Source organism: Coccinella septempunctata, chromosome 9 (assembly GCF_907165205.1).
Source record: "Coccinella septempunctata chromosome 9, icCocSept1.1, whole genome shotgun sequence".
Lineage (NCBI taxonomy): Eukaryota > Metazoa > Arthropoda > Insecta > Coleoptera > Coccinellidae > Coccinella > Coccinella septempunctata.
Genome location: NC_058197.1, coordinates 18,775,025 through 18,796,605, shown reverse-complemented (window position 1 = coordinate 18,796,605; position 21,581 = coordinate 18,775,025). Strand labels below are relative to the sequence as shown.

The 21,581-nt window shown below is 37.8% G+C and overlaps 8 protein-coding genes across 9 annotated transcripts in view; 5 read left to right on the top strand and 3 right to left on the bottom strand.

Moving 5' to 3' along the window:
- Positions 1-169: 169 nt before the first annotated feature.
- Positions 170-1,598, top strand: LOC123320085 (zinc finger protein 501-like). Its single transcript, XM_044907255.1, has 2 exons — positions 170-1,058; positions 1,111-1,598. The coding sequence occupies exons 1-2, from the start codon at positions 239-241 to the stop codon at positions 1,500-1,502; spliced, it is 1,212 nt and encodes a 403-aa protein (XP_044763190.1). The 5' UTR covers positions 170-238; the 3' UTR covers positions 1,503-1,598.
- On the bottom strand, positions 1,552-2,472 carry LOC123320087 (phosphatidylinositol-glycan biosynthesis class F protein). The gene is made up of 2 exons (XM_044907257.1): positions 2,336-2,472; positions 1,552-2,283 (listed from the first exon to the last, which is right to left on the bottom strand). The coding sequence occupies exon 2, from the start codon at positions 2,274-2,276 to the stop codon at positions 1,581-1,583; it is 696 nt and encodes a 231-aa protein (XP_044763192.1). The 5' UTR covers positions 2,277-2,283; positions 2,336-2,472; the 3' UTR covers positions 1,552-1,580.
- A 198-nt stretch (positions 2,473-2,670) lies between these two features.
- LOC123320015 (zinc finger protein 711-like) lies at positions 2,671-4,403 on the top strand. Its single transcript, XM_044907152.1, has 5 exons — positions 2,671-2,863; positions 2,961-3,253; positions 3,309-3,513; positions 3,567-3,825; positions 3,887-4,403. Exons 1-5 carry the CDS (start codon positions 2,846-2,848, stop codon positions 4,210-4,212), a joined length of 1,101 nt encoding a protein of 366 aa, XP_044763087.1. The 5' UTR covers positions 2,671-2,845; the 3' UTR covers positions 4,213-4,403.
- A 525-nt stretch (positions 4,404-4,928) lies between these two features.
- Positions 4,929-14,559, bottom strand: LOC123319857 (ubiquitin carboxyl-terminal hydrolase Usp2-like). Of its 2 annotated transcripts, none has more exons than XM_044906860.1 (10): positions 14,407-14,559; positions 13,847-14,105; positions 11,973-13,194; positions 9,045-9,205; positions 8,750-8,973; positions 8,466-8,694; positions 8,160-8,406; positions 6,514-6,592; positions 5,996-6,224; positions 4,929-5,933 (listed from the first exon to the last, which is right to left on the bottom strand). In XM_044906860.1, the coding sequence occupies exons 2-10, from the start codon at positions 14,020-14,022 to the stop codon at positions 5,855-5,857; spliced, it is 2,646 nt and encodes an 881-aa protein (XP_044762795.1). In that variant the 5' UTR covers positions 14,023-14,105; positions 14,407-14,559; the 3' UTR covers positions 4,929-5,854. The 2 variants fall into 2 exon arrangements, with proteins under 2 accessions (XP_044762795.1, XP_044762794.1); XM_044906859.1 differs by having other exon boundaries at positions 8,750-8,988; positions 14,407-14,558.
- Positions 14,560-14,876: 317 nt separating this feature from the next.
- On the top strand, positions 14,877-16,658 carry LOC123320682 (40S ribosomal protein S3a). Its single transcript, XM_044908069.1, has 4 exons — positions 14,877-15,017; positions 15,480-15,703; positions 15,903-16,105; positions 16,321-16,658. The coding sequence occupies exons 1-4, from the start codon at positions 14,956-14,958 to the stop codon at positions 16,627-16,629; spliced, it is 798 nt and encodes a 265-aa protein (XP_044764004.1). The 5' UTR covers positions 14,877-14,955; the 3' UTR covers positions 16,630-16,658.
- Positions 16,659-17,054: 396 nt separating this feature from the next.
- The window catches only part of LOC123320123, a 55,006-nt gene continuing 50,479 nt past the window's right edge, over positions 17,055-21,581 (top strand). The window contains exons 1-2 of the mRNA XM_044907314.1: positions 17,055-17,181; positions 17,515-17,689. The gene's annotated coding sequence lies outside the window, so the exon portion shown is untranslated. The remainder of the gene's footprint in view (positions 17,182-17,514; positions 17,690-21,581) is intronic.
- LOC123320122 (tRNA selenocysteine 1-associated protein 1-like) lies at positions 18,182-19,813 on the bottom strand. The gene is made up of 5 exons (XM_044907312.1): positions 19,518-19,813; positions 19,092-19,446; positions 18,766-19,022; positions 18,559-18,670; positions 18,182-18,499 (listed from the first exon to the last, which is right to left on the bottom strand). The coding sequence occupies exons 1-5, from the start codon at positions 19,593-19,595 to the stop codon at positions 18,378-18,380; spliced, it is 924 nt and encodes a 307-aa protein (XP_044763247.1). The 5' UTR covers positions 19,596-19,813; the 3' UTR covers positions 18,182-18,377.
- On the top strand, positions 20,179-21,578 carry LOC123320124. Its single transcript, XM_044907315.1, has 5 exons — positions 20,179-20,629; positions 20,748-20,949; positions 21,009-21,175; positions 21,226-21,354; positions 21,407-21,578. The coding sequence occupies exons 1-5, from the start codon at positions 20,474-20,476 to the stop codon at positions 21,536-21,538; spliced, it is 786 nt and encodes a 261-aa protein (XP_044763250.1). The 5' UTR covers positions 20,179-20,473; the 3' UTR covers positions 21,539-21,578.

Genomic DNA, 21,581 nt, shown 5'->3' with positions numbered 1-21,581 from the left:
ATGTTGACCCCTAAATGCTCGAATGAATAAAAGTTCCACAAAATAGCCTCTGAGATAGTGGAAATTTAGGCAAAAAATTGGTTAATTTATTCTTACCATGAATTTCGATAAAAATTTCAAAATTTTGACACATGAGCAAGATTTTTAGGCTATGTAACTGTCATTTTTGCTCTGTGATTAGACAAACAGAGAGAAATATAAACAATAAACAAAAATAAAAGTTATTCATATTCGTTTAATGAAAATATTAACGGAAAGAAAAATGTCCTGTAGATTATGCTTGAATCAGAACAATTCTAAACTGATATCGATCTCAGAAAATGATATTGTAGCTAAAATCAAAGCTTGCATATCCTTAGATTTGGAAACTAACGATGATTTTCCTAGTTGTATATGTCTCTTATGTTTCAAAAAATTGGAAGATTTATGGTCCTTTAGAAATATGTGTTTAGAATCCGACAAGATTCTGAAAGAATTTAAAACAGAGAAGGATGATATGGTCAAAATGGAAGACTTCGACGATGGTACAGAGGATTGGGATTCATCTGACGAAGAGCCTTTAGAACAGAAAATTGTGGATTTTACGAGAGAAAACCATGATTTGGAATTTTCATTGTCAGAGAATATTTACACATGTGACATTTGTGAAGATAAATTTGACGAAATCTTTGCCTATCTCGACCATCAAACTTCACATGATGGAGAACCTGTATTTAAATGCGATAAGTGTGACGAATTGTTTTCTAGTAGAGAGCAACTTGTTAAACATGAACAAGAACACTTGTATCCATGCCCTAAATGTTGTAAACTAATGAAGAAGTCAAGCATTAAATCTCACTTAATAAGTCACACGGATAAATATAAATGCACAGACTGTCCTCAAAGCTGCAACTCAAGGTTGTCTTTGGAACAGCATATTATAGCAGTACATACGAATATAAAGGCCTTTGTCTGTGAAAATTGCGGCAAAAATTTTGCAACATCTACTTCGCTCAGAACACATTTGTTGTCCCACGCAGAAAAAAGGAAATATTCTTGCACTTTGTGTGACTATAAAGGTTAGACCATAAGTCTCTTCTATGAATTTGATGCTGAAATACTATATTTTAGGTAGGACAGCTTCCGCCATATACATCCATATGGCTAAACATGCAAACGATACATGTGTATGTGAGTTCTGCTCCAAAGTGTTCAAAAGCAATAGAAACCTCTACGATCACCTACGAAGAGTGCACAGCAAGGTGAAAAAACATGTTTGTTCATACTGCGACAAAAGATTTGTTGACCATTATATGCTTAAGATTCATACGAGGACCCACACAGGTGTCAGACCATATCAGTGTGATCAATGTGATAAAACTTTCTTCAGGTCTGACGCTTTAAAGGAACACAAAATGACTCATATTGAAAGAACAACTTTCAATTGTGAAAAATGCTTCAAACCCTTTGTGTCCAAGAGAGGTGTTACTCGACATAATTGTCCAGCTATGAAATTAAACTAGTAGGGTAGCCTTGCAATTTACACAAGGTTTTTTATAATAAAAATAAATATAATGTGACTGTTAATTTATTGGTATAATCTACAAGACATTCTCAAATTTGTGGTTTTTTTTATTTCTAAACACAATTTTAGTAGAATGAATTATATAGAAGTAAATATTTGTTACATAAAAACCTGCTAAAGCTCCATAAATGCAAGAATTAGGCCATACTTGCCATTCTCTATTCCAGTCTAAGGGTATGACCGTAGCACCTAACCATGCTCCAACTAAAGTAGTTTGCAATTGACTAATAAACAAATTTGAATATGAATTTGAAGGCATCATCGTTATCATTCCTAGTAACTGAAATAAATCATCTACTTCTGTATACAAAGTAATCGGAAAAATAGCCAATGTTGTTATAAGAACTGCAAGCATTAAGGTTTCTTGAAATTTATTCAACAGTTGTGCACCCAACAAAACTGCGACTACATAGATAACGCAAACCATTTGTACATTGAATGATAGAACCTTCCATGTTCTTTCTAGTTTCGAAGATTTCTTTCGTTTACTCTTCGTATCGGCATCTGTTAAGGTCGACTTGAAAAAGTAATATTTTGCATATTCTAAGCCTCCCAACACCAATACAACTGATAAGTTTTCAAATTTACCAAGTTTGAAATGATTGTCGGTTAGAGAAATGATAATAGATAATACTGGGACGTAGAATACTGTGAATAGATTAAGTTTTGTTACTACAGGACTGTATTTATCTTTGGGTGCTAGTGCAAACATGTTATAGCTGAAAGGAAAAAATTTCACATGGAGAATCAACAAAAGTTTAAGAATATTACTTATCCTTGGCATATATTAGATATATCAGTCCTTTAAGTTCAACAAACAATGAAAAGGTAAAAATCAACAATCTAGCCAAAGATTAACCTTTCCCATTCAATCTAACCTGAAAATATTTTGAAAGCATAGAATAAGTATGATAAATATTTAAATCATATATATGAATTAACTATTTTCAAGCAATCTATAATTGATAGATCCGCTATAAATATATTCAATAAAAAAATTAAATATGTTCCACTTTTCTTTTAAATTTCAGTTCAGGCCATAAACAAAGAGTTGAGGAGGTGTTACTCTTTGGTAAAGACAAGCATCTGTCATTTGTGTCATTTTAATGTCGACGTCAAATTAGAGAAAGAGAAAGGAATAACAGTTTGTTGTGTTGTTTGGAAGGAAAAATACATTTATTATCCAAAATCAAGTGCGAATTGATTAGGACGGGGCTTTCCTCATACTAAACTAACAAAAAATCATAAAATTTCAGCCATACTTGCAGTTGGCCAAAAAACATGAGTACCAAAAATGAGGTATAGTTGATGAACTTGTTTGATTAAACTCCTTTTCACTTACAAATTCAGTGAAACAGGAGAGGATTTATCAAGGATATTGTCGAAAATGTTTTAGATTGATACCATAGTGGTTAAAGATGAGAAAGACGATGATGATAGCGATGTTGAAATTGTTGGAACCACACCTGGACTCGTTGATGTACCCGAATACATAGACCCAAAATCTTTGAGCTCACTTATGAGCCAACCAAAAGAAGAGTTACCCCCAATGGTCGAAAAGATAGTTAAAAATTTATCCAATGATGAGGAGTTTGAAAGGGAATGTGACAAATATTACCAAGCTAACCTCGATATGGATGTTCAGGTGGTTTCAGTTGATGTAGCAAAGGTTTTGGCGGATCCAATTAAGTGAGTGGGCAGCAAACAACAATTATTGCAATATAATATTCATTTCTGTTTATAGGTTACCAACACCCACTATAAAGTTGAATTTGAATGGAGAGATAAATGATATAAGAACACAAAATGATTTACCTGTAATATGCAACCTTTGCGAGGATTCAGACGACCATGTTGAACTTCTCTTGGTACATTTAAAAGAAAATCATCATCTGAGAGATGGAAATTATGTTTGTCCTTTTTGCGACTATACATCACCAAAATACGAGGTACAATTTCAAGTTTCTTTATTTTCTATCTTTTAAATTTCCCCAATTTCCAGGTCGTCATGAAGCATACTACCAAAGTCCACAAACTGAGCAGCGAGCAACTGTCTTGTGATCAGTGTGAATTTCAAACATTCCGCGGTGATCTCTTCAATCGTCATTCCAACAAACATATGAGGGAAAAGGTTTATTCGTGTGAAAAATGCAAATTCAACACTACAAATCTGGCGAGTTTCAAGATGCACTTGAGCTATAAACACACTAAAGACGCAGAGTTCAAATGTAAATATTGCGAATTCAAGTCCCTGTCCAGTGGTTAGTATTTTTATATCACCTCGAGATTTGCTTCAGAATAAAATGAAATATATTTTTTCAGCATCGGTGACGAGACACGAGAACAGCAAACACGCCAAAGAGCGCTTGTTCAAGTGCGAACACTGTCCTTACACTTCGGCACTAGCACAGAGTCTCAAACGACACCTTGAACGTTACTGCAAGAATCGGATTTGGAGGAAGTTCAAGCACCAATGCGAAGAATGCACTTATAAAACAGACGATCAGACAGCCTTCGAAAATCACGTGCTGATAAACCACCCGAAGAAGGAGATTCTGTTCTGTAACATATGCGAATTTGAGACTACCGAAGATAAGGAACTGAGGGAACACGCCGAAAAGCATTTGAAAAGTGAACCGATGGATTAATAGTTGCCTACCTTCAAATCGATCTGAGGTACTCGCCATTAGAGACGAGACTAGTTTAAATGAAATCGAACCAAGAAACGGTTGGGGTACCGTGGTGCATTCCTTGAAAATGTGTAATCTGTGGAATCTACGAGGTTGACTTGTTTCGCGGATAACCTTTGTATTTGAAATAAACGATCAGTTGATATGAACGTTTTGTTTTTGTCAAATCACCCTAAATAATTATTCAGATAGTCTCCAGTTCTATGCAGGGTGAGTCTTTGATTCATACAAATATTTCAACAGCAGATTCTTGAGGCCAAAAGAAACACTTTTGATCCCACCCTTTTTTTTTTATTCGACCCTGATAAAAAGAAATAGCCATTTAAAGTTTTTGTAATGAGCTATGCCATCCCTGGAGGAACAAAATTACCTTCAGAAGGGTGGCAATACACATCTGTGGATCTTTCAAACAGAGTTGCATTCAGCCAAAATACCCAATTTCAAATCAAAAGAATCACTTTTTCTATGCCATTTTTTCTGATTCGGGACTGATAAAAAGGTATGGCCATTTTGAGTTTTCATAATGAGCTGTTCTACCTTTGGAATATCGAAATTACCTTGAGAATAACTAGCTAAATCTGCGACATCTTAGAGGAGAACACCTGTGAGTAGGTCATTTGTCCCACTTCATACTATGGGAGATTTTTGTCGTATTATCGAATTAAAACAGTGGATTTTTGCAAACATTTTATTATAAGTTAGTGCTTGAACATTTTCTCATAATATAAAGCCTTTCAATATATCTCAAATAAATCTCTCTCAACTTGAAAGTGCTCATCTTTGATTCTTCTAAATTTTCGGTAACCATATTTAATAATGAATCAACTAGTTTAGTACCATCGTTCTAATACTCTATAGAAGCTGCTCAAAATCCAAGAGGTAGAAAATGAATCCAGATCCGAGTCGAATTTCAGGAAAAATACGTTTCTGGACTTGTTCATCGAGGCAACGTACAAAAACTCTCAAAATTGTGCTCCGGTCCTTAATTCTTCACTCTACAGAAACACTTATCATATCCGTTACAACTTTTTCTCATCTCTAACAATACAAATACCGACTATGCTTAAAATAGTCACAATTTGAAAAATAAATAAATTAATATATTTTGTTCTTTAAAATCTCCAAAATATCAACAGTAGTATGGTAATATAAATACAAGAGTATAAGTTGCAAATCACATAAGACAAATAAATATAACAGAATACACAAGGTATTTTTTTCAACGAGGATCCCCCCGGTCGGAACGCCTCCCCTTCAACCCCAACAAGAAAAATGCAAATCGATACCTGAGAACTATCGTTTGCAATTTGTCCACCAAATATTGCCTAGAAGGGCACATTTTAGCTGCGTCCAAGGTGGAATCAATGCTGGAAGCGCAGTTTAAATGCCCCAGGGGAAAATCCTAAACCTCCCTTGAAACTGCAATCAACCCACGTCCACCCCCATTGAAATTCCACCGGCATCAGTCCCTCCAGCGAAACCAAGTCAGGTAAAAACACAATACCAAATATTTCCGCACCGGAGATCCTCCACATCATCAAAATCACAAAAACAAAAAAAAAATAAAAGTTCTCATTAAAACGGCGTCTCTCCCCTCTCGCTACTTGGCGCCCTCCTGCTCGTAGAACAGCACGTAGGCCTCGCTGCTCACTATAGACCTGGGGGACACGCTGCTCACCCTGCAAAATCAGAAGTTTAATACGTGGGGGCGCGAAAGGGGGGTGAGGGGGTGTGTACCCACCTGGAATCGTTGTACTCGTGCCAGGACATGGCGTAGGGGTGTCTGCAATACGCCGTGTAGTGTCCGCTGTAGGTGGTGCCGCTGTGGTTCGATACGGCGTACAGGTTGTACCTGCTGGAGGTCACCTCTTCGGCCGCGTACTTGCTCATGTCCAGCCCCTCGAGGGGGAAGTCCACGGTCACGCTCAGCTTGCCCCTGAACCGTTCGGTGGGCGAGAAACGCTTCAGGTCTGGCAGGGGGTTAAGGAAGAAACAAAACGTGGAAATTACGATTAATATACGCCCAGTATTAACTGTAGTTACAAAAATTGTCACCAGGTGGCGGTACGGTTATCTGAATCGAAGAAATCTACCAGTTTGACGTTTTCCCTCAAGTTTTTCGTCGATTTTTGCCAAAAACACCTTTACTCTTTCCTAATAAAATGATTTTAATGAAATTTTTACGTTTTTTGAATAATCATCCCCTGGAAAGTTCCCAAAGAACGTCGATAGGCTGAAAGACAATAGATAAAAGGATACGGATGACCAGTATCTTCGGGAACTTCTGTATCGAGAAGGATTTGGTGCATTTCCGTCTCTCCTTGCATTTCGAGCACGTCTGGAAGAAGAAGAAATTGCAGAAGGTTAATTTGGCATAGAAAAATTCAAATGGGAGGAGTTTTGACAGGTGACGTCGAGCATTCGATGAACCCAAACGTCAACCGTCAATATTCCATGACCTACTCGACTAGAGTTTCCGGAATAAGGGGAAAGACCTCAAATAGATTCTTGAGGTCCAAGGAAACTCTTTTTCCTATACTATTTTTTCAGATTCATCCCTGATAAAAAGATATAGCCATTTTAAGTTTTCATAATGAGCTGTGCCACCCCTGGAAACACAAAATAACCTTCAGATTAACTAGCTAAGGCCCGTTTGCACCAATACCCCTTAAAACGAATACTTAGCTAAGTGTCGTTTAAAGTTAATGGACCCTTAATTTTATTCCCAGTTGCACGACTGTGGCTTAACAGAATCTTGAGTAAGGGGCCCTTGAGTTTTTATATCTAGTGATATTTCAGTTTTTTATTTTGGTGCAACTTCATCCTAGTCAAATAAAGCCATTTCATTGGTTGGCCAGGTTGTCGATGATCATTGTCATTTCATTAACCTAACTTTATTGTCCTGTCAGTCAGTGTCAAGGATATTATTATAATATTATCAAAGAGTAACATCTTTTTGTTGTTGAATTAGCATTAATATTGATAATGATTGTCAAATAAAAGGTACCTAAGTTTATATAAGTACAACACTTTCTTTGTAAGGTCTTGTGTGAATTTGTTTTACTAATGTTGAAGAGGAACGTGAAGAAAATGTCCTTATTGCCCTTGTTAATTCGAATATGGTAAATGATTGCTAAGCAAGTGGTGGTAATTTACGAAGGGCACTCAAGTTCTCAACAGAACAAAAGAGTTTTTTGCTAACTATAGTATGATTTGTGACACCAAATTGAAAATTAAAAAAGACTGATGGCATTACAATAAAGGCAAAAGAAAAGGCTTGGTATTCAGTAACGAATTCACTCAATTTTCAAAATCCATCAAAAATGGGAAGTTCTGCAGTCAGTCCAACTAATTATTTCAGGTTAGAATCCCGCCCTTAAATACCTAAGTGGTCATTACAGGAGCGCTTAAATTTAAGGCTAGCTTTAGCCATTTAAATGTCACTTAACAGTTGGTGCAACGTAATTTAAGGGGTTCATCTTAAGGGACACTTAACACTAAGTGCGTTTGGTGCAAACAGGTCTTAATCTGTCACTCAACACATCTGTGGATCTTTTAAACAGTGTTGTATTCAGCCAAAGTACCCAATTTTTCAAATTTCACAGATACTTTTCAGTTATTGAACATCAAATAACTCGAAAACTGTACATTATACGAGAAAATATGAAGAATGCTTTAATCTTACAAAACGTTCAAATATTCCTTAGAAAGCGTCCAAATTAGTTTCAGTAGTTGAATTCTTTCAATTTTTGGTATTTTTATGGTACGTAATGGCCATAATGAGAAAACTGGAAGACATGGGTGACATATCTTGTGTTCGAAAGAGTGATGTAGTCAGCACGGTCTATTTCTTCGAACCCAAGCCTGTGGGGCTTCCATAGGCTCGATTTTCGAGCATTTCTTACCGGTTTTTCGTCCCCGTCCAGTGTCTCCTCGCGTGTGAACGACTCCAGGCACTGGGACAGCCTCAGCTGACCTGTGCGCATGGGTATGGGCAACGACAGGTCCCAGAAGGGGTCGAAGGTGACCGAACAGTGACCGCAGAAGGTGCACTTCAGGGTCGACTTCAACTGCCCGACGAAGATGTCCACTATGCGGGAATTGTCCATGCGCAGATAGCGGTTCCAGGATTCGGCAGACTTCTCCAAGTCGCTGAAAAAAAAAAAAAATAGGTAAGTCGTCAACATGGTGCTAATCGAACAAACACTCACTTGAGCTTATCATCGATCTCCGTGTGGATGGGCTTGGGTTTCTCCTTGACCCTGTTTACGTCTTCATGCAGCCCCTCCAGCAGGTAGCGCAGGAACTCCTGGGCGTCCTGCTGCGCGAAACCCATGAACCTGGGCGCGAACCTCTGTATCTGACCCTTCAGGGAGGCCGTGTTGACGGCCCTGTCGCACGAATCCTCTGCCCACAGCTCCTTGATCACCTCGGCGAAGGCTGAAAACCACCGTGTGTTACTTCGTCTTCAGCCAACCGCCCAATCGTTGCTTACCTTTGATGAGGGACCCCTTCATGCTGGAATTGGTCGTGTTGATGTCCTTGATGTAGGCGTCCTGCCGGAGGTACTCCGACAACTGTCTAGTGTTGGACAGGCACTGTATGACGGAGTTCATGAAGCAGGTGTTGCCGATGTTCTTGAGGCCGTTCAGCCCCAGCGTCTTCACGCTGGTCGCCGCTGCGCACGCGTTCGTGGGACTGCCGGTCCCTAATCTGTAACTGAGGCCGGGGGTCCTGAAACCGTCGATCATCTTTATATGTGAACGAAGGGGGACAAACGACCTACTCACCTATCATAGGCGTCCTCGTCGAAGATCCCGCTGCGTCTCTCCCTCTCTAGCGACTTTCTACCAAGGCTGTTCGAGTTTAACACTCCCGAGGTGCCGACGCTGTTCGTTGCCACCGAGGAAGATGGGGAAAGCCTGTTTTTGTTTGTTTTCGGTGACGATGCCTTCAGGGAGAAGAAAATCAACGTCAGTATTCATCTAACCCAGCTATTAAAGAGTTAAATCGTAAGTTCAGGGTGTCTATTGACGGGACAACTCAGTATACATGCCCATATCTAACAAAACGCCCATTTACCGTGTGAGAAGGGCTTCCGGCGTCTATTTCCTCGTAACGTCCCAACTTTCTCCTCGACAAGCTGACGTAGAAGCCGCGTACGAAGGCCGCACAGGCCATGGCGAGGAACACCAGGAAAAATGCGGCTAGAATGGCCTCTACGTAGTCGGCGAACATGGCAGGGATGGGCGTGGAAAGGTCACAGAGATGGGCGTGGTCTCTCCATCGTTCACAGACGCACTCCACGCAGCCAAACCGATTTTTTTCTGTTTTCGTTATAGTTCACCTTTTAGAAGCTAGCCCAAACTTAAAATACTGTTGGTTTCCCTTCTATTAACTAACAGATTGAGAAATAAGGTGATTTTTAAACGTCCATGTCTTTGATTTTACAAGGCGTTTACTGAAGCAGTTGATTCTTGGTCAGTAATCGCCCTGTATACCGGTGTTTCCCGCAAAAATCGTTCTAGCTGAAACACACAGCTCAAAACCGAGTCCTCACCCTCTAAAGTATAATCATTTTTTAAAAATTCCAATTTTCCTTAACGTACGCGGAAAAAAACTTTTCGGATAACCCCCGTACGCGTAATTCGATGAAAGCAATCCGGACAAACACGTGGTCTCTTCCGTCTTAACAAAACAGCACGTATAACCTCCTCTTTTATCCACTTTTCATCCAGATTCTGAATGATAGAAACCTGGTAACACTCCAAGTACTATAATACTGTTATTTCAAAAAAAAAATCGTTCATCTCGTATACTTTGCGTTCACCGAGTGAGACACACACCGAGACTGAGGTCGATAAGGATCGATATACAATTTTTTTTCGTCAATACTTTATCTAGCATACATCTTATCTCCCCTGACTTCACAATGGCGGTTTAGGACGTATCTAAAAATATCGCGATACGGATTACGCAATTCAGTTTACGCGGGACTACACGTGGATCGTAAAAGTAGGTCGGAAAATTCTACAGATCGAAAAACCGCAAAGATTTAATTCTTGACAAAAATTTCGTAGACCACCCGGTATAAAGCTAACCTGGGTTTACTCCCACGAGGGAAACGAGCTGGAAAAACCAGATATTGACTGTAAAAGTTGCGGAGCACCAAATTCTACGTCGAATGACACCAAACGTATATTTTTTTTTCATTTTAAGGGACCTCAAAATCTAGCCAAGTTTCAATCTGATTTGAGCCCAATTTTGAGTAGTTTGGTATGAAAAATGCACATATGGACTCATTCGATGCAGGATTTAACGTTTTAAAACTTTTTTAAGTCACTTTTATCGTATATACTTCATTTACATCAGGTCCCCGTACAGATCCCTGCGGTACTCCTATTCCAACTTCTCTCTCACATCTTCAGATCCGACTCGCATATTTCAAAAGTGCGGCTTATGCGAAATTAAACTGACCCATTCCTAATTTAATAAACCCTTCGATTTCCATCGCTTTTGAAAATTTTCTGTGGAAAAATTCGAAAATTTGCTCACGCAGTTTTGGATCCTAGAACAGCACGGCTCTTTCATCCGATTGTTCAACATAACATCAGCAGAGTGCAGCTTCGGCCCGTCCAGAAGCTTCTTTTTGGCAGAACATAACAGAACCAAGCTCTTTACAATACTTTAAACTTTGCCGCGGTCTGACTTTCGGAATTTTGACATTTGACCTACTTCGTTGACGTGTCACAGCTATGAACGATCGCTAAATAGAAATTTTCGAAAATATCCTCCCCTTTACGACACGAAAGTCTGCGATGAGACCAGCTTTTTGAACGAAACAATTAAATCTGACTAAACCGATACTGCAGAAAAAATAAAATAAGGAACTCCTATAGGCTGATGCAGATGGCTTCTTATTTTGTTCCTTATTAAATTTTTACTGCAGTATAAACTCGCCCTTAGTTAGGAAACGTTCATAGGGATGTCAAAAAGAAAGTTCTTTTTTGACAGTGCCCCTCGACTAAAAAAATTAATCTCAAGAAATCAGTCAAAAATCAAATCATTGATATCGTCCATTCAAGAATTATGGACATCTGAGCAGGCCTTGAAGTCCAGACGCAGCTTAGTATTCGACCATAAAAAACCACCAATAATTTCTGTGATTTCAATCATAGAAGTCAAATATTCTAAAAAGGTATTTAAACCGAAGAAATGCCCAAATTCAGAGCTAAATAATCAACATTCAAAGTTGATCCACAAACATAACAGTACAAAATTCAAAATATCCTCAATCGGTGCATAGACTTACATATAAGTGATCTATGGCTCGGTGTTTATTACCAATGAGCAATTACCAACATAATTTAAATTTCCCCCAGCTGTCCGAGAAGTCAAATTACTGAAATATTAGTTTTTCTAACAATTACTTCCGGTAGATCAATTTTTAAGGGAATACAGCCACGACCATACATCCTACACATCTTATCTTTCTGAAAAACCCGTTGGACAGTCAAAAACCATCAACGAAGGTGCAAAAAACAACCAAAACTTCAAACCGACTTCGAAACTTCCCGAAATCCCCAAATATTATATTTCTTCACCAATTATCACCACAGGTACAAAAAATTCATAAACAGAAGGAACGAAAACGAGAAAAGCCTTCAAAACAATTAATAACATTAGGGCGAGAAGCCTCAGAAACGAAAACCACCTACCTTCTGATACGTAACGGGTCTATCGACCGAACCGGTCTTGGGCTCCAAGCTGTTCTCGACCAGAACCACAGACTCCTTATCCCCCCCCTCCAGGTTCTTGCTGGATATGTAAGAGGCGAAATTATTGGTCCTCGACACCCCCACCGAAGAGGAATCCTCGCTCAGGCTGTGACCGGACTCCGTCGAACCAGCACCATCCTCCTGGTCCTTGATCTGCGCCTCATCTGTCTCCTTGCCGTTATCCAACGCGTTGCTCTTCAGGTCCGCAACACCATTAGTCAATTTCCCCTGTTCACTGTTAATTTTGACGTTCGAACTGTCAACCGTGTCGACAGGCTCTCTCGACAAGACAGTCTTCGTCTTTTGTTTATCAGAGATCGTTCTTTTTTCTGTGGTTGGGTTGATCTTTTTGTCTGTGTTCGCCGTTTTCTTTTCTATGGCGTTTTTCTGTTTGTCTGTGTTGATTTTTTGGGTTTTCGGGTTAGGTTTAGCTTGGTCTTCGGTTTCTTTGTGGACCCCAGCTATCTTGATTATTTTCACGTGGTTTTCTTCGCCCTTGGCTTCATCCGGTTTAACCGGGGATTTTTTGATAGTGGCTTTGGGTAGGTTTGATCTCTTCACGGTCCTCAGACCGTTGGGTATCTTCTCACCGTTCACTTTGAGGTTGGACTGATCGAGTATCTTGAACTTATTGTCGGACAGTTTGACTTCGGAGGTGTCTATGTTGACCGGGGACTTGGAAACTTTGTTCTCCGGCATCTTGTCGAATCTCTTACGTAGGTCGGCAACGGAGGCCCTGTTGCCGTTGTCGTCGTTATTGCATGAATTATCGTTAGTGGCTGTTGTATTAGGCGGCACACTCATGTTAACATTGACACCGTCAGTTACCTTTTTTTTTGCCTTCTCGATGGGCGGCAGTCCGATGTCGTTGATCGATTTCGAGCGGCCGATGTTGTCGTTCCTCCGATGGATGGCTGGTACATAGTTGGAGGGTGAGTACTTGTTCCTGAAATCGGCCAGTTCATCGATTATCTCCACCGAGGAGAGCCTGGAGCTGTCTCGGGAGAGTGAACCCTCCCTACGACCCCCAAAGTCCAACACCGAGTTCTCCCTTATGGAACTCACCCCCGGGTCTCTGGACAGGGAGTCCCGTCTGGTGCTGCCGTCTCTGATCTCCTCCTTGAAACGGGTCTTGACTCCATCTTCCGTTATACTGCCGCTCCTACGAAACGACAGATCATTTAGAAAAATTAAAGGTCAGTTAAAAAAACACTACCATTTGAATCACACGAACGAGCCTCACCCTGTATATATGTACATTCAAACATTTATTCTCTCGCAAGATTATTCATGAAGAAAAAACAGGTTCAAAATGATATTATCTTAGCTCATGAGGTTAGGAAAATCTTCATAATCTCATTAAAAATGATCTCAAGAAAACATACCGCTACTTTTTTACATCCCATGATGAACAATGGTTTAAAGTGAATAAATATCGAAATGAGTAAGCAGGAAGCTGTGTTATGTATTGTTCTGCATGACATTACTTTGTTGACTGGCTTCAATTTCTGGTTACAAAAAATCATTGATTAGCCTACTGACTCACTGAAATAATTTCCTCTCTTCTTGATCTTGAAGGATACCGAACACCCTCATCGATTCAACAAAGAAGCAATCCAATCGTCAAAAATTCAATGAAAAAGATCATATTTAGGATTTGCCAATTAAGGTATGTAGGTCAAATTTGCATCACCGCACCTTTCCCGGTTAGTGAGTCACCCCAATGACAATTCAGTGAATTTCATCAGAACGAATCAGAAGAAAAAGCCAGTACAAGCTTACAAGAACCCTCAAATGGGTTCAAAATTTCTAACCTTGAAATTGTTCGACGTCCTTCTGAATCTATATAGGATCTTGTTGTGAATCTTTCCGAATAACTAGAAATTCTGGGATTTATGGACGTGTTGCTATAGTAGGGTGGTCTATCCAGAGTGCTATTATAGCTAGACCTATAGCTCGGAGAAGAGTGATGTGGTGATAGAACAGGCATGTTTTTTGTTAACTGCAATCTTCTTTAAGTCACTTTAATTCGTCAATATACACCATTGCACGTATTCGAGCTTTTATTTAAATCTACAAAATGAAAGGGGAAAATAAAAAAGAGGAAATCAAACTCGTTAGTGAAAGGATGGTTAAAAATAACCAAATTTGAGAACTATCTTGTGTCACTAGCGATATTTATAGATCTTGAATCTCCGACGCCCACCTCATATTTGCAAACAATTGTTAGGATAATGAATAATGAAAATTAGAATTTCATTGGACACCATCAATTCAAATAGAAATTCTTAAAATTTCAGTCGATATCATGCGTCAGAGATTAAAGAATGATGAATAAAATACTAGAAAACTAGCTGCGAATTTGAGAACTTACTTAGATATTTTTGATCGTCAAATCTTTTTTTGTTCTATTTTGTCGGTTTCTTTAAAAAAGTAAAAAATTACAGCCCTTAATTTTTGTCATTTTGGGCGGCAGCCATAATGAAAATGACGTCAGAAACATATGATGTTCTGATTAAATTTAAAAGCCAAAAAATTACCAGAAGGATCGAATTTGAGGATATATTTAATTTTCAAGTTAATTTACTAGAGGGAAGTCTTTGTAGATAAATTTAACTTTTGTAATTTTTGAGTAAATTAGACGTTGATTGTTTTTTTGAATAAATATAATGAATAAATATATGAATATTATACAGATACATATCAGTTTATTTTCAGTCTGCATCTCCTTCAATATTAATTTGAAAAACAAAATAATAAATTAAAAACAATTCATATTTAAAAAAAAGCGTGAGCGACAGAAGAAAAACAACTTTACTCTTCTGTATTCTTACGTCACTAATGTCACTCCATTTCAACTTGATGTCCTTCGTGAATCTTCATCTGTGTTCCTTTTCCAGCCGCTTCTCGATCAGAAGAAATCATGGCAGTCGGTAAAAATAAGGGGCTCTCGAAGAGTGGCAAAAAAGGAGTTAAAAAGAAGGTGTAAGTAGAAAATCTGTATTTAATAAGTTTTGTTTATTGTACTAATATGAAATGCCAACATTTTTCAACCTTTAGAATCTGTGATGACCTGAATATTATACGATTCAACTATCATGTCACGATCGTATCCTTTATATTATATTTCTTCATATTGATAGTTTTGGTTTTGACTTGTTCTATTGCTCTAGTACCTATAGTTCAATAGTTTTCAAAAGGGTGAATTTCAATTCAGTGTTTAAATTAAGTTAGAATTTTTGATTAGGTTATGTTCGGTGGAAACATGTTGGCATGTAAGTATTTAAATTTTAACATGATGATCCACTCAGCTCGCTTTGATACAAACATGAAGATAACTTCTTGTTCCCTAACGACGCAATAATAAAGAAATCTGAATGAAGATCCCGAATTTCTCTTTATATTATTCTCTCCTTCAAGGAATGTTAAATATGTCTTTCTTTTCAGAGTTGACCCATTCACCCGTAAAGATTGGTATGATGTCAAAGCCCCGTCTATGTTCACTAGCAGGCAAGTTGGTAAAACTCTAGTAAACCGTACCCAGGGTACCAAAATAGCATCAGAAGGTCTTAAAGGGCGTGTGTTTGAGGTCTCTTTGGCTGATCTTCAAAATGACAATGATGCTGACAGGTCATTCAGAAAATTCAAGCTCATTGCTGAAGATGTCCAAGGTAATTGTAACTTTATTATTCACCAAATTGCTAAGTTTTATCTGATATGATGATCCACTCAGCTCGCTTTGATACAAACATGAAGATAACTTCTTGTTCCCTAACGACGCAATATATAATTAATCTGACAATAATATAGTTCTATCTAGGTCTAAACATGTTGTTTTTGAATCCTTACTTGAACTCATTTCATTTTTAGGACGTAACGTTCTTACAAACTTCCATGGAATGGACTTGACTACCGATAAACTTAGGTCAATGGTAAAGAAATGGCAAACTCTGATTGAAGCTTCTGCTGATGTAAAAACCACAGATGGGTATTTATTAAGAGTATTCTGTATTGGATTCACGAACAAGGACCCTGCCTCCACAAGGAAGACTTGTTATGCTCAACATACACAGGTTTGTGTGTTACTTATTTAGTTCTAAATTTGTTATTTAGTTAGTGGCAGTTTAAATGATGATCCACTCAGCTCGCTTTGATACAAACATGAAGATAACCTCTTGTTCCCTAACGACGCAATTAATTTTGAACTGAACAGCTGCCTCTAATAAATTTTTTAGCATTTCAATCATATATTTTTCATCACTAACTTGCTCTCTCTGTGTTTTTGTAGGTCAAGGCAATCCGTAGGAAGATGATTGAAGTCATCAACCGTGATATCGGACATAGCGATTTGAAAGAAGTCGTCAACAAATTGTTGCCCGATTCTATTGCTAAGGATATCGAGAAGTTGTGTCAAGGAACCTATCCCTTGCACGATGTTTACATTCGTAAGGTTAAGGTATTGAAAAAGCCACGTTTTGATCTTTCCAAGCTGTTGGACCTCCACGGAGACAGCGGCAAAGGTACTGAACAAAGTGCTACTGGAGAGATAATAGACAAGCCCGGTGGCTATGAACCACCAGTGCAAGAATCTGTATAGAAAATGAAATAAAAGGTTTTTTACCATAATACTTGTTGTTTTTATTCTCATTTTAAAATTATATGCTCCCTGTGAAAGTAATTAATTGGATCATAGACTAATATTAATCAGTGACAAATTGTCATTAGTCATAGATTTAATCTGATACCTACATCTGTACTCTATAGATTAGGGACAGACAATCTTTTCAAGAATTATGAAAATTATATATGATTTTAAAAGTAGAATGGATCTTTTGTATAATGGAAATTGAAATTGCTGTTATTGCAATAAAGACGGAATTTCCCGACTACACTAGTTTGTCTATGGATTACACTCCCAGAGACAACCTCTGTACACTCCTTTATCAAAAGATTATTCTATGGAGGGAAAACCCTCTCTATGCTGAGACAGTTCTATGAAAAAACGGTGATCTGTGTCATTAAGTTTTCTGTGATCTGCGTCAACAGAGGCGACTAGAAAATTTGAACATTTTAGTTTTCTATTCACGCGGAAAAGTGTTGTGGAGTTATCTAGATCCTCAATAACTTCTAGACAAGTTGATAATTAAACGTAAGTTATTCAGAAAAAATGGAAATGAAGGATTATATTTAATATAAGGAACTCGTGATTGAAAGCTTTAAAACTGCGCTCAACCCCAACATTTTCGGTAAAATGGCCGGTAACTTATACACTAATTCTTCGATTGGCTTCTGGAGAGTCGAAAAATTTGACTTTAACTTTCATTAACTACCAAAAGCCTGCAAATTTTAAGTTTATGAACGGTTTCTACATTGAGTAGGTAATAAGTTAGCGTTCAGTATAAATTAGACTCAGGAAATATAAACTATGGTTTGAATTACAAAAGGTATATGACAGAACAAAATATTTACATCTTTATTTCAGGAAAATTCGGATGGACAATAATGTGACCTCGAGGTCGAAGAAAAGAAATGATTGACGGGTCTTAGGGAACAGTCTTGTCCCTTTTAGGGCTGGGCTGCTAAGGGATCTCCCCGAAATCATTTCCAACTTTAGCCATCGATGGACAAAGAGCGAAAACTCAAGATTTATCGTCAATGTGAGTGAATACATTTTCTGTATGGGGGCCCTCTCCTCCGTAATCTTTTCTCAGGCATGAATATCGCTGTGCGCAGAAGAGATGCTTATGCAAGAAGAAAAAAGCTCCCTTGTAGCCAGTTGTTAGGTCCTCACAGTCGATTTTATTTCCAAAATTTCATTTTTTCTAATCAGACCACTTGAAGTAATTAATTTTGAATTTTCTTCAGAATTATGCTATTTGATCATACTCCCAAAGAAGAATCGTATTCTGTGGTTCGCCCACAGATTTTTTTTTTACCACAGAACATATACACCATAGAGGTAGTCATAGACTTATTTCTCTATGGAGGCATTGAACTCCATAGAGTTCAATGTATGGAGGTAGTAATACAACTCTATGATTGTAATAGACAAACTCTGTGTCAACGGACACAGAGGAACGCCTCTATGATCAATCAAATGAAGTTCCTCCCGATTCTCACAGGGGGGCGCCACATTCAATAAGACAAAGTTCCTTGAAAACAATTTTATTCAACCATGCAATTTGAGGGTGGTACACAACCTGTACAACATGATTCATCGTATGACCTACTCGAGTAATAACATCAAAGTTTCCAGCAGAATTTCCGTAGCGACAATCGTCCAAATAATCATTATAATAAAATTGCTTAGTGTTGTTTCCATCTTGTTAAAAAGGATATTTTGCTTCAATTCACTTCGATCTGCTCTGTTGACATCCATTTGGAACCTTCCAAAGCATCCCACAGATTGCTATCCTGTTCCATTTTATCCCTATTCCATTTTTCAACGTCTATAACTATCGTGTGATCTGAAACGGGAGAAAATATTCAAAATTCTCATGATATAAAAAATTTCCAATATATATACCAATAAGCTCTAAATCATCGTCTTTTTTCTCTGGAATTTGTGGAGTCACATTACTCGCGACTGTTGTTTCTGTAGTACTGGCTGTATTGACGCTCTGGTCGTAGTAGCCTTGCTGAAAAAAAGCATGAAAAAGAAAAAGTCCGTGTGTATTTGAGAAAGACTGTATTTAGCAGCTCTTAGGGAAATTCTAGATCGAATTTTACTCACAGTTTGCCAATTAGCATAATTTTGCCAATAAGTGGACGGGTCATAATATTGTGTATAGTCGGTGTTTGTTGAGTAAGTAGATGTGTATGTATTTGTGGGGGCACCTTTGGATTTCGTAACTGCATTGCATATTTTCAACGCTCTGGTACCTAAACCAACAAATCCGTTCATGTATATCAGGCTATTTTTCATTTCATCTTCACTACCAAATCTGACAAATCCATACCCTTTACTGTATCCACTATTATCAAGAATAACTAAAAATTATGTAAAAAATAAACTCTCTTAAAAAATCAGTTAAAAAATTCTCTTTTCAATGCAATTACCTTTTGCAGTTCTGATTGTACTATACTTGGATGAGAAAACACGATATAAATTGTAATCATCAACATCTGGACTCAAATCACCGACCCATATTGAAAATTCCCGCTCTGGCACACTTCTTCCGTTGTTACTTGCATTATTGAGTTTGAATCGAACGACTGGGTTGGTACTGGGTATGGGTTTACCATTCAATTTGTGCATCACATCGATAGCTTCTGCATCATTAGCGAAAAGAACGAAACAGTATCCTGCTGGCTCTCCCGTCAGCTTGTTTCTCATTATTTTGACGTTGAGTGGATTCTCTCCCATCCTTCGAAAGGCCGATAAAATGAAACTTTCCGTCATGTAGGGCTCCAACTGAAGTGAGAAAAAATGCCTATAGATTCAACATTATATTCAAGGGAGAATTGTATGCTATTTGAACTCACACTTCCCATCCACAGTTGACAATCTATCATGTTCGTCATTTTGTTATTTATCATAATAAACGTATTCAAATGTGCCATACACTTTTACCCTAGGTCACATTGAAAAGTGTGCAGATTACTCAAGTTTAATCCATCAATGAAGCTGAAATAACCGAAGTTTTCGTGACGCTTTCATGAGACGGTATTATAATTTTAAAATTCTTAACTTTGAAAGTAGTTTGAATGGTTTTGAAAATTCTAGCCACTTTTGGTCTTTTCTCAAAATCTTTTTGTTTGTGAGCATCATAGACTAATGAATTGTTTTCTGTGCTAATTAATCTATGGCGAGCACAGATGATAGAGTAATCCGGAGTAATCCACAGAATAGATCTAGAGTCACTCGTTGCTTTCTACCACAGATCACTGGTAAATGTTTTATATTTTGTGGTGGAAAGCAACGAGTGACTCTGGATCTACTCTAAGAATTACTCCGAGTTACTCTATCATCTGTGCTCGTAGTAATCTGGAGTAATCCACAGAGTAGATCCAGAGTCACTCCTTGTATTCTGTGGTGGAAAGCAACGAGTGACTCTGGATCTACTCTGTGAATTACTCCGGATTACTCTATCTGTGGTGCATCTAGTTCTATGTTCAGAAGGGAGGGTAGTTCATACGATTTCACGCTAGAGGTCGGTAGTATCGAACTGATGAAACGTCTCGCTGTCAATAAAAAAAAATAAATATTGGCATGAGATGATTAGTTTGTCTACGATGATTAGTGCTAATTATCATTCAAACATTTCAGGAATCGTAATTTGATGAACTATCCTTGAAATAGATAATTTCATCTACGGTACTTACGTCAATAAGTGGCCCCATGATTCATGTCTTTCAATTCTTGGGCCGGTTTCATTTAAGAAAACGAGAATGAGAAAATAGTTTATAATCAAACGCGAAAAATGTGAGTGAACGCAAAAATGCGTGCAGCATCTCCGAAGAATTTTGTCAGTTTTGTGAAGGATAATCCTCCAGCAGCTTTGATATTGCTCTTCATAATATGTATGATTATAGCAACTCTTAGTTTGGCAATCAATGCCAAACACAACAATTTACTTGATACCGATATTCTCATGGTAGGTTCCTATTATTTCTTGAGTCCTGACCCTTGAGTATTCAAGTTGAATACTCAAAGGTCCTGACGGAATCAAGTCATTAGGGCTACAACTAAAAAGGCAATTCTTTTTATTTTAGGATACATATGAGTTGAAAAAATTCATGAATGATTTGAGGGTTTGCATCAAACCAGGTGATAATCATCTCAATTACGAAAAAGTGATTAAAAGAGAAGCAAATGACAATGACCAAATAAATATATCAGCTCTAGTTCCTATAAATGATTTGAACAAGTTGAGTCCCACTATCACTAATGTATACGGCTTAATAAATTTGGAAGGTTTGTCATGCAGGACTTGTAGAACAATCATCATTTATTATGTCTCGACAATTTTTCAGGTTTTCGATGGAGTTGTTCCAATAACACAGAAGCCAAATATTTAGAAGTAGGTTTTAATTTATCAGACAAGTTTGATGAGAACAAAGTTTGCATTCAGTTATTTGGAAAACGGAAAATCCTTGAAAATTTTCTTGCTACTCCTTGTGAATCAAACTATAAATATCAGGTAAGGACTTCATGGGAAAGTTTTGGGTGTTGCTTATTTTTTTTTTCAAGCCAACAGCTGCTATTCTTCAAACAAAAGAACCCAATGGTTTTGGAAGATTTTGTAGAAACGGAACCAGGGTAAATTTCGATTTTGACCGAAAGGAAAATACTCAAAATTTTGCCTTGTATTTAACAAAGGTAAAGAAAAAAAAATTATCTCACAGCATTATTCAAAAAATTCTTTTTTCAGGAGAAACACGTGAGAGTAACTAGGTCTCTTATGTGGTGTTTATATGGGTTGATAACAATTTTTTTACTGCTGCTCATGGTTGTGATAGTGTACTATGATGACACAAGAATAACAAATGATTTTTATTTTTGAACCATTGTAATATGGAAGGATTAAATTTTGGTAAAAACTATCT

Excerpts from the sequence above, each read along its gene's own strand:
- LOC123320015 (XM_044907152.1), top strand. Across the intron at positions 3,254-3,308 it reads GTTTTGGCGGATCCAATTAA|GTTACCAACACCCACTATAA; the intron begins GTGAGTGGGCAG and ends TTCTGTTTATAG. Across the intron at positions 3,826-3,886 it reads ATTCAAGTCCCTGTCCAGTG|CATCGGTGACGAGACACGAG; the intron begins GTTAGTATTTTT and ends ATATTTTTTCAG.
- LOC123320087 (XM_044907257.1), bottom strand. The coding sequence starts at position 2,276 with ATGTTTGCACTAGCACCCAAAGATAAATACAGTCCTGTAGTAACAAAA.
- LOC123320122 (XM_044907312.1), bottom strand. The coding sequence starts at position 19,595 with ATGGCACATTTGAATACGTTTATTATGATAAATAACAAAATGACGAAC. Across the intron at positions 19,447-19,517 it reads GTCAACTGTGGATGGGAAGT|TTGGAGCCCTACATGACGGA; the intron begins GTGAGTTCAAAT and ends TTCTCACTTCAG. Across the intron at positions 18,500-18,558 it reads CGATGATTTAGAGCTTATTG|ATCACACGATAGTTATAGAC; the intron begins GTATATATATTG and ends CTCCCGTTTCAG.
- LOC123320682 (XM_044908069.1), top strand. The coding sequence starts at position 14,956 with ATGGCAGTCGGTAAAAATAAGGGGCTCTCGAAGAGTGGCAAAAAAGGA. Across the intron at positions 15,018-15,479 it reads AAAGGAGTTAAAAAGAAGGT|AGTTGACCCATTCACCCGTA; the intron begins GTAAGTAGAAAA and ends CTTTCTTTTCAG. Across the intron at positions 15,704-15,902 it reads CATTGCTGAAGATGTCCAAG|GACGTAACGTTCTTACAAAC; the intron begins GTAATTGTAACT and ends TTTCATTTTTAG.
- LOC123319857 (XM_044906859.1), bottom strand. The coding sequence starts at position 14,022 with ATGCCTGTTCTATCACCACATCACTCTTCTCCGAGCTATAGGTCTAGC. Across the intron at positions 6,593-8,159 it reads TGGACGGGGACGAAAAACCG|ACGTGCTCGAAATGCAAGGA; the intron begins GTAAGAAATGCT and ends TTCTTCTTCCAG. Across the intron at positions 6,225-6,513 it reads CCCGAAGATACTGGTCATCC|ACCTGAAGCGTTTCTCGCCC; the intron begins GTATCCTTTTAT and ends ACCCCCTGCCAG.
- LOC123320085 (XM_044907255.1), top strand. The coding sequence starts at position 239 with ATGAAAATATTAACGGAAAGAAAAATGTCCTGTAGATTATGCTTGAAT. Across the intron at positions 1,059-1,110 it reads CACTTTGTGTGACTATAAAG|GTAGGACAGCTTCCGCCATA; the intron begins GTTAGACCATAA and ends ACTATATTTTAG.
- LOC123320124 (XM_044907315.1), top strand. The coding sequence starts at position 20,474 with ATGCGTGCAGCATCTCCGAAGAATTTTGTCAGTTTTGTGAAGGATAAT. Across the intron at positions 21,176-21,225 it reads AATCAAACTATAAATATCAG|CCAACAGCTGCTATTCTTCA; the intron begins GTAAGGACTTCA and ends TTTTTTTTCAAG. Across the intron at positions 21,355-21,406 it reads TTGCCTTGTATTTAACAAAG|GAGAAACACGTGAGAGTAAC; the intron begins GTAAAGAAAAAA and ends TTCTTTTTTCAG.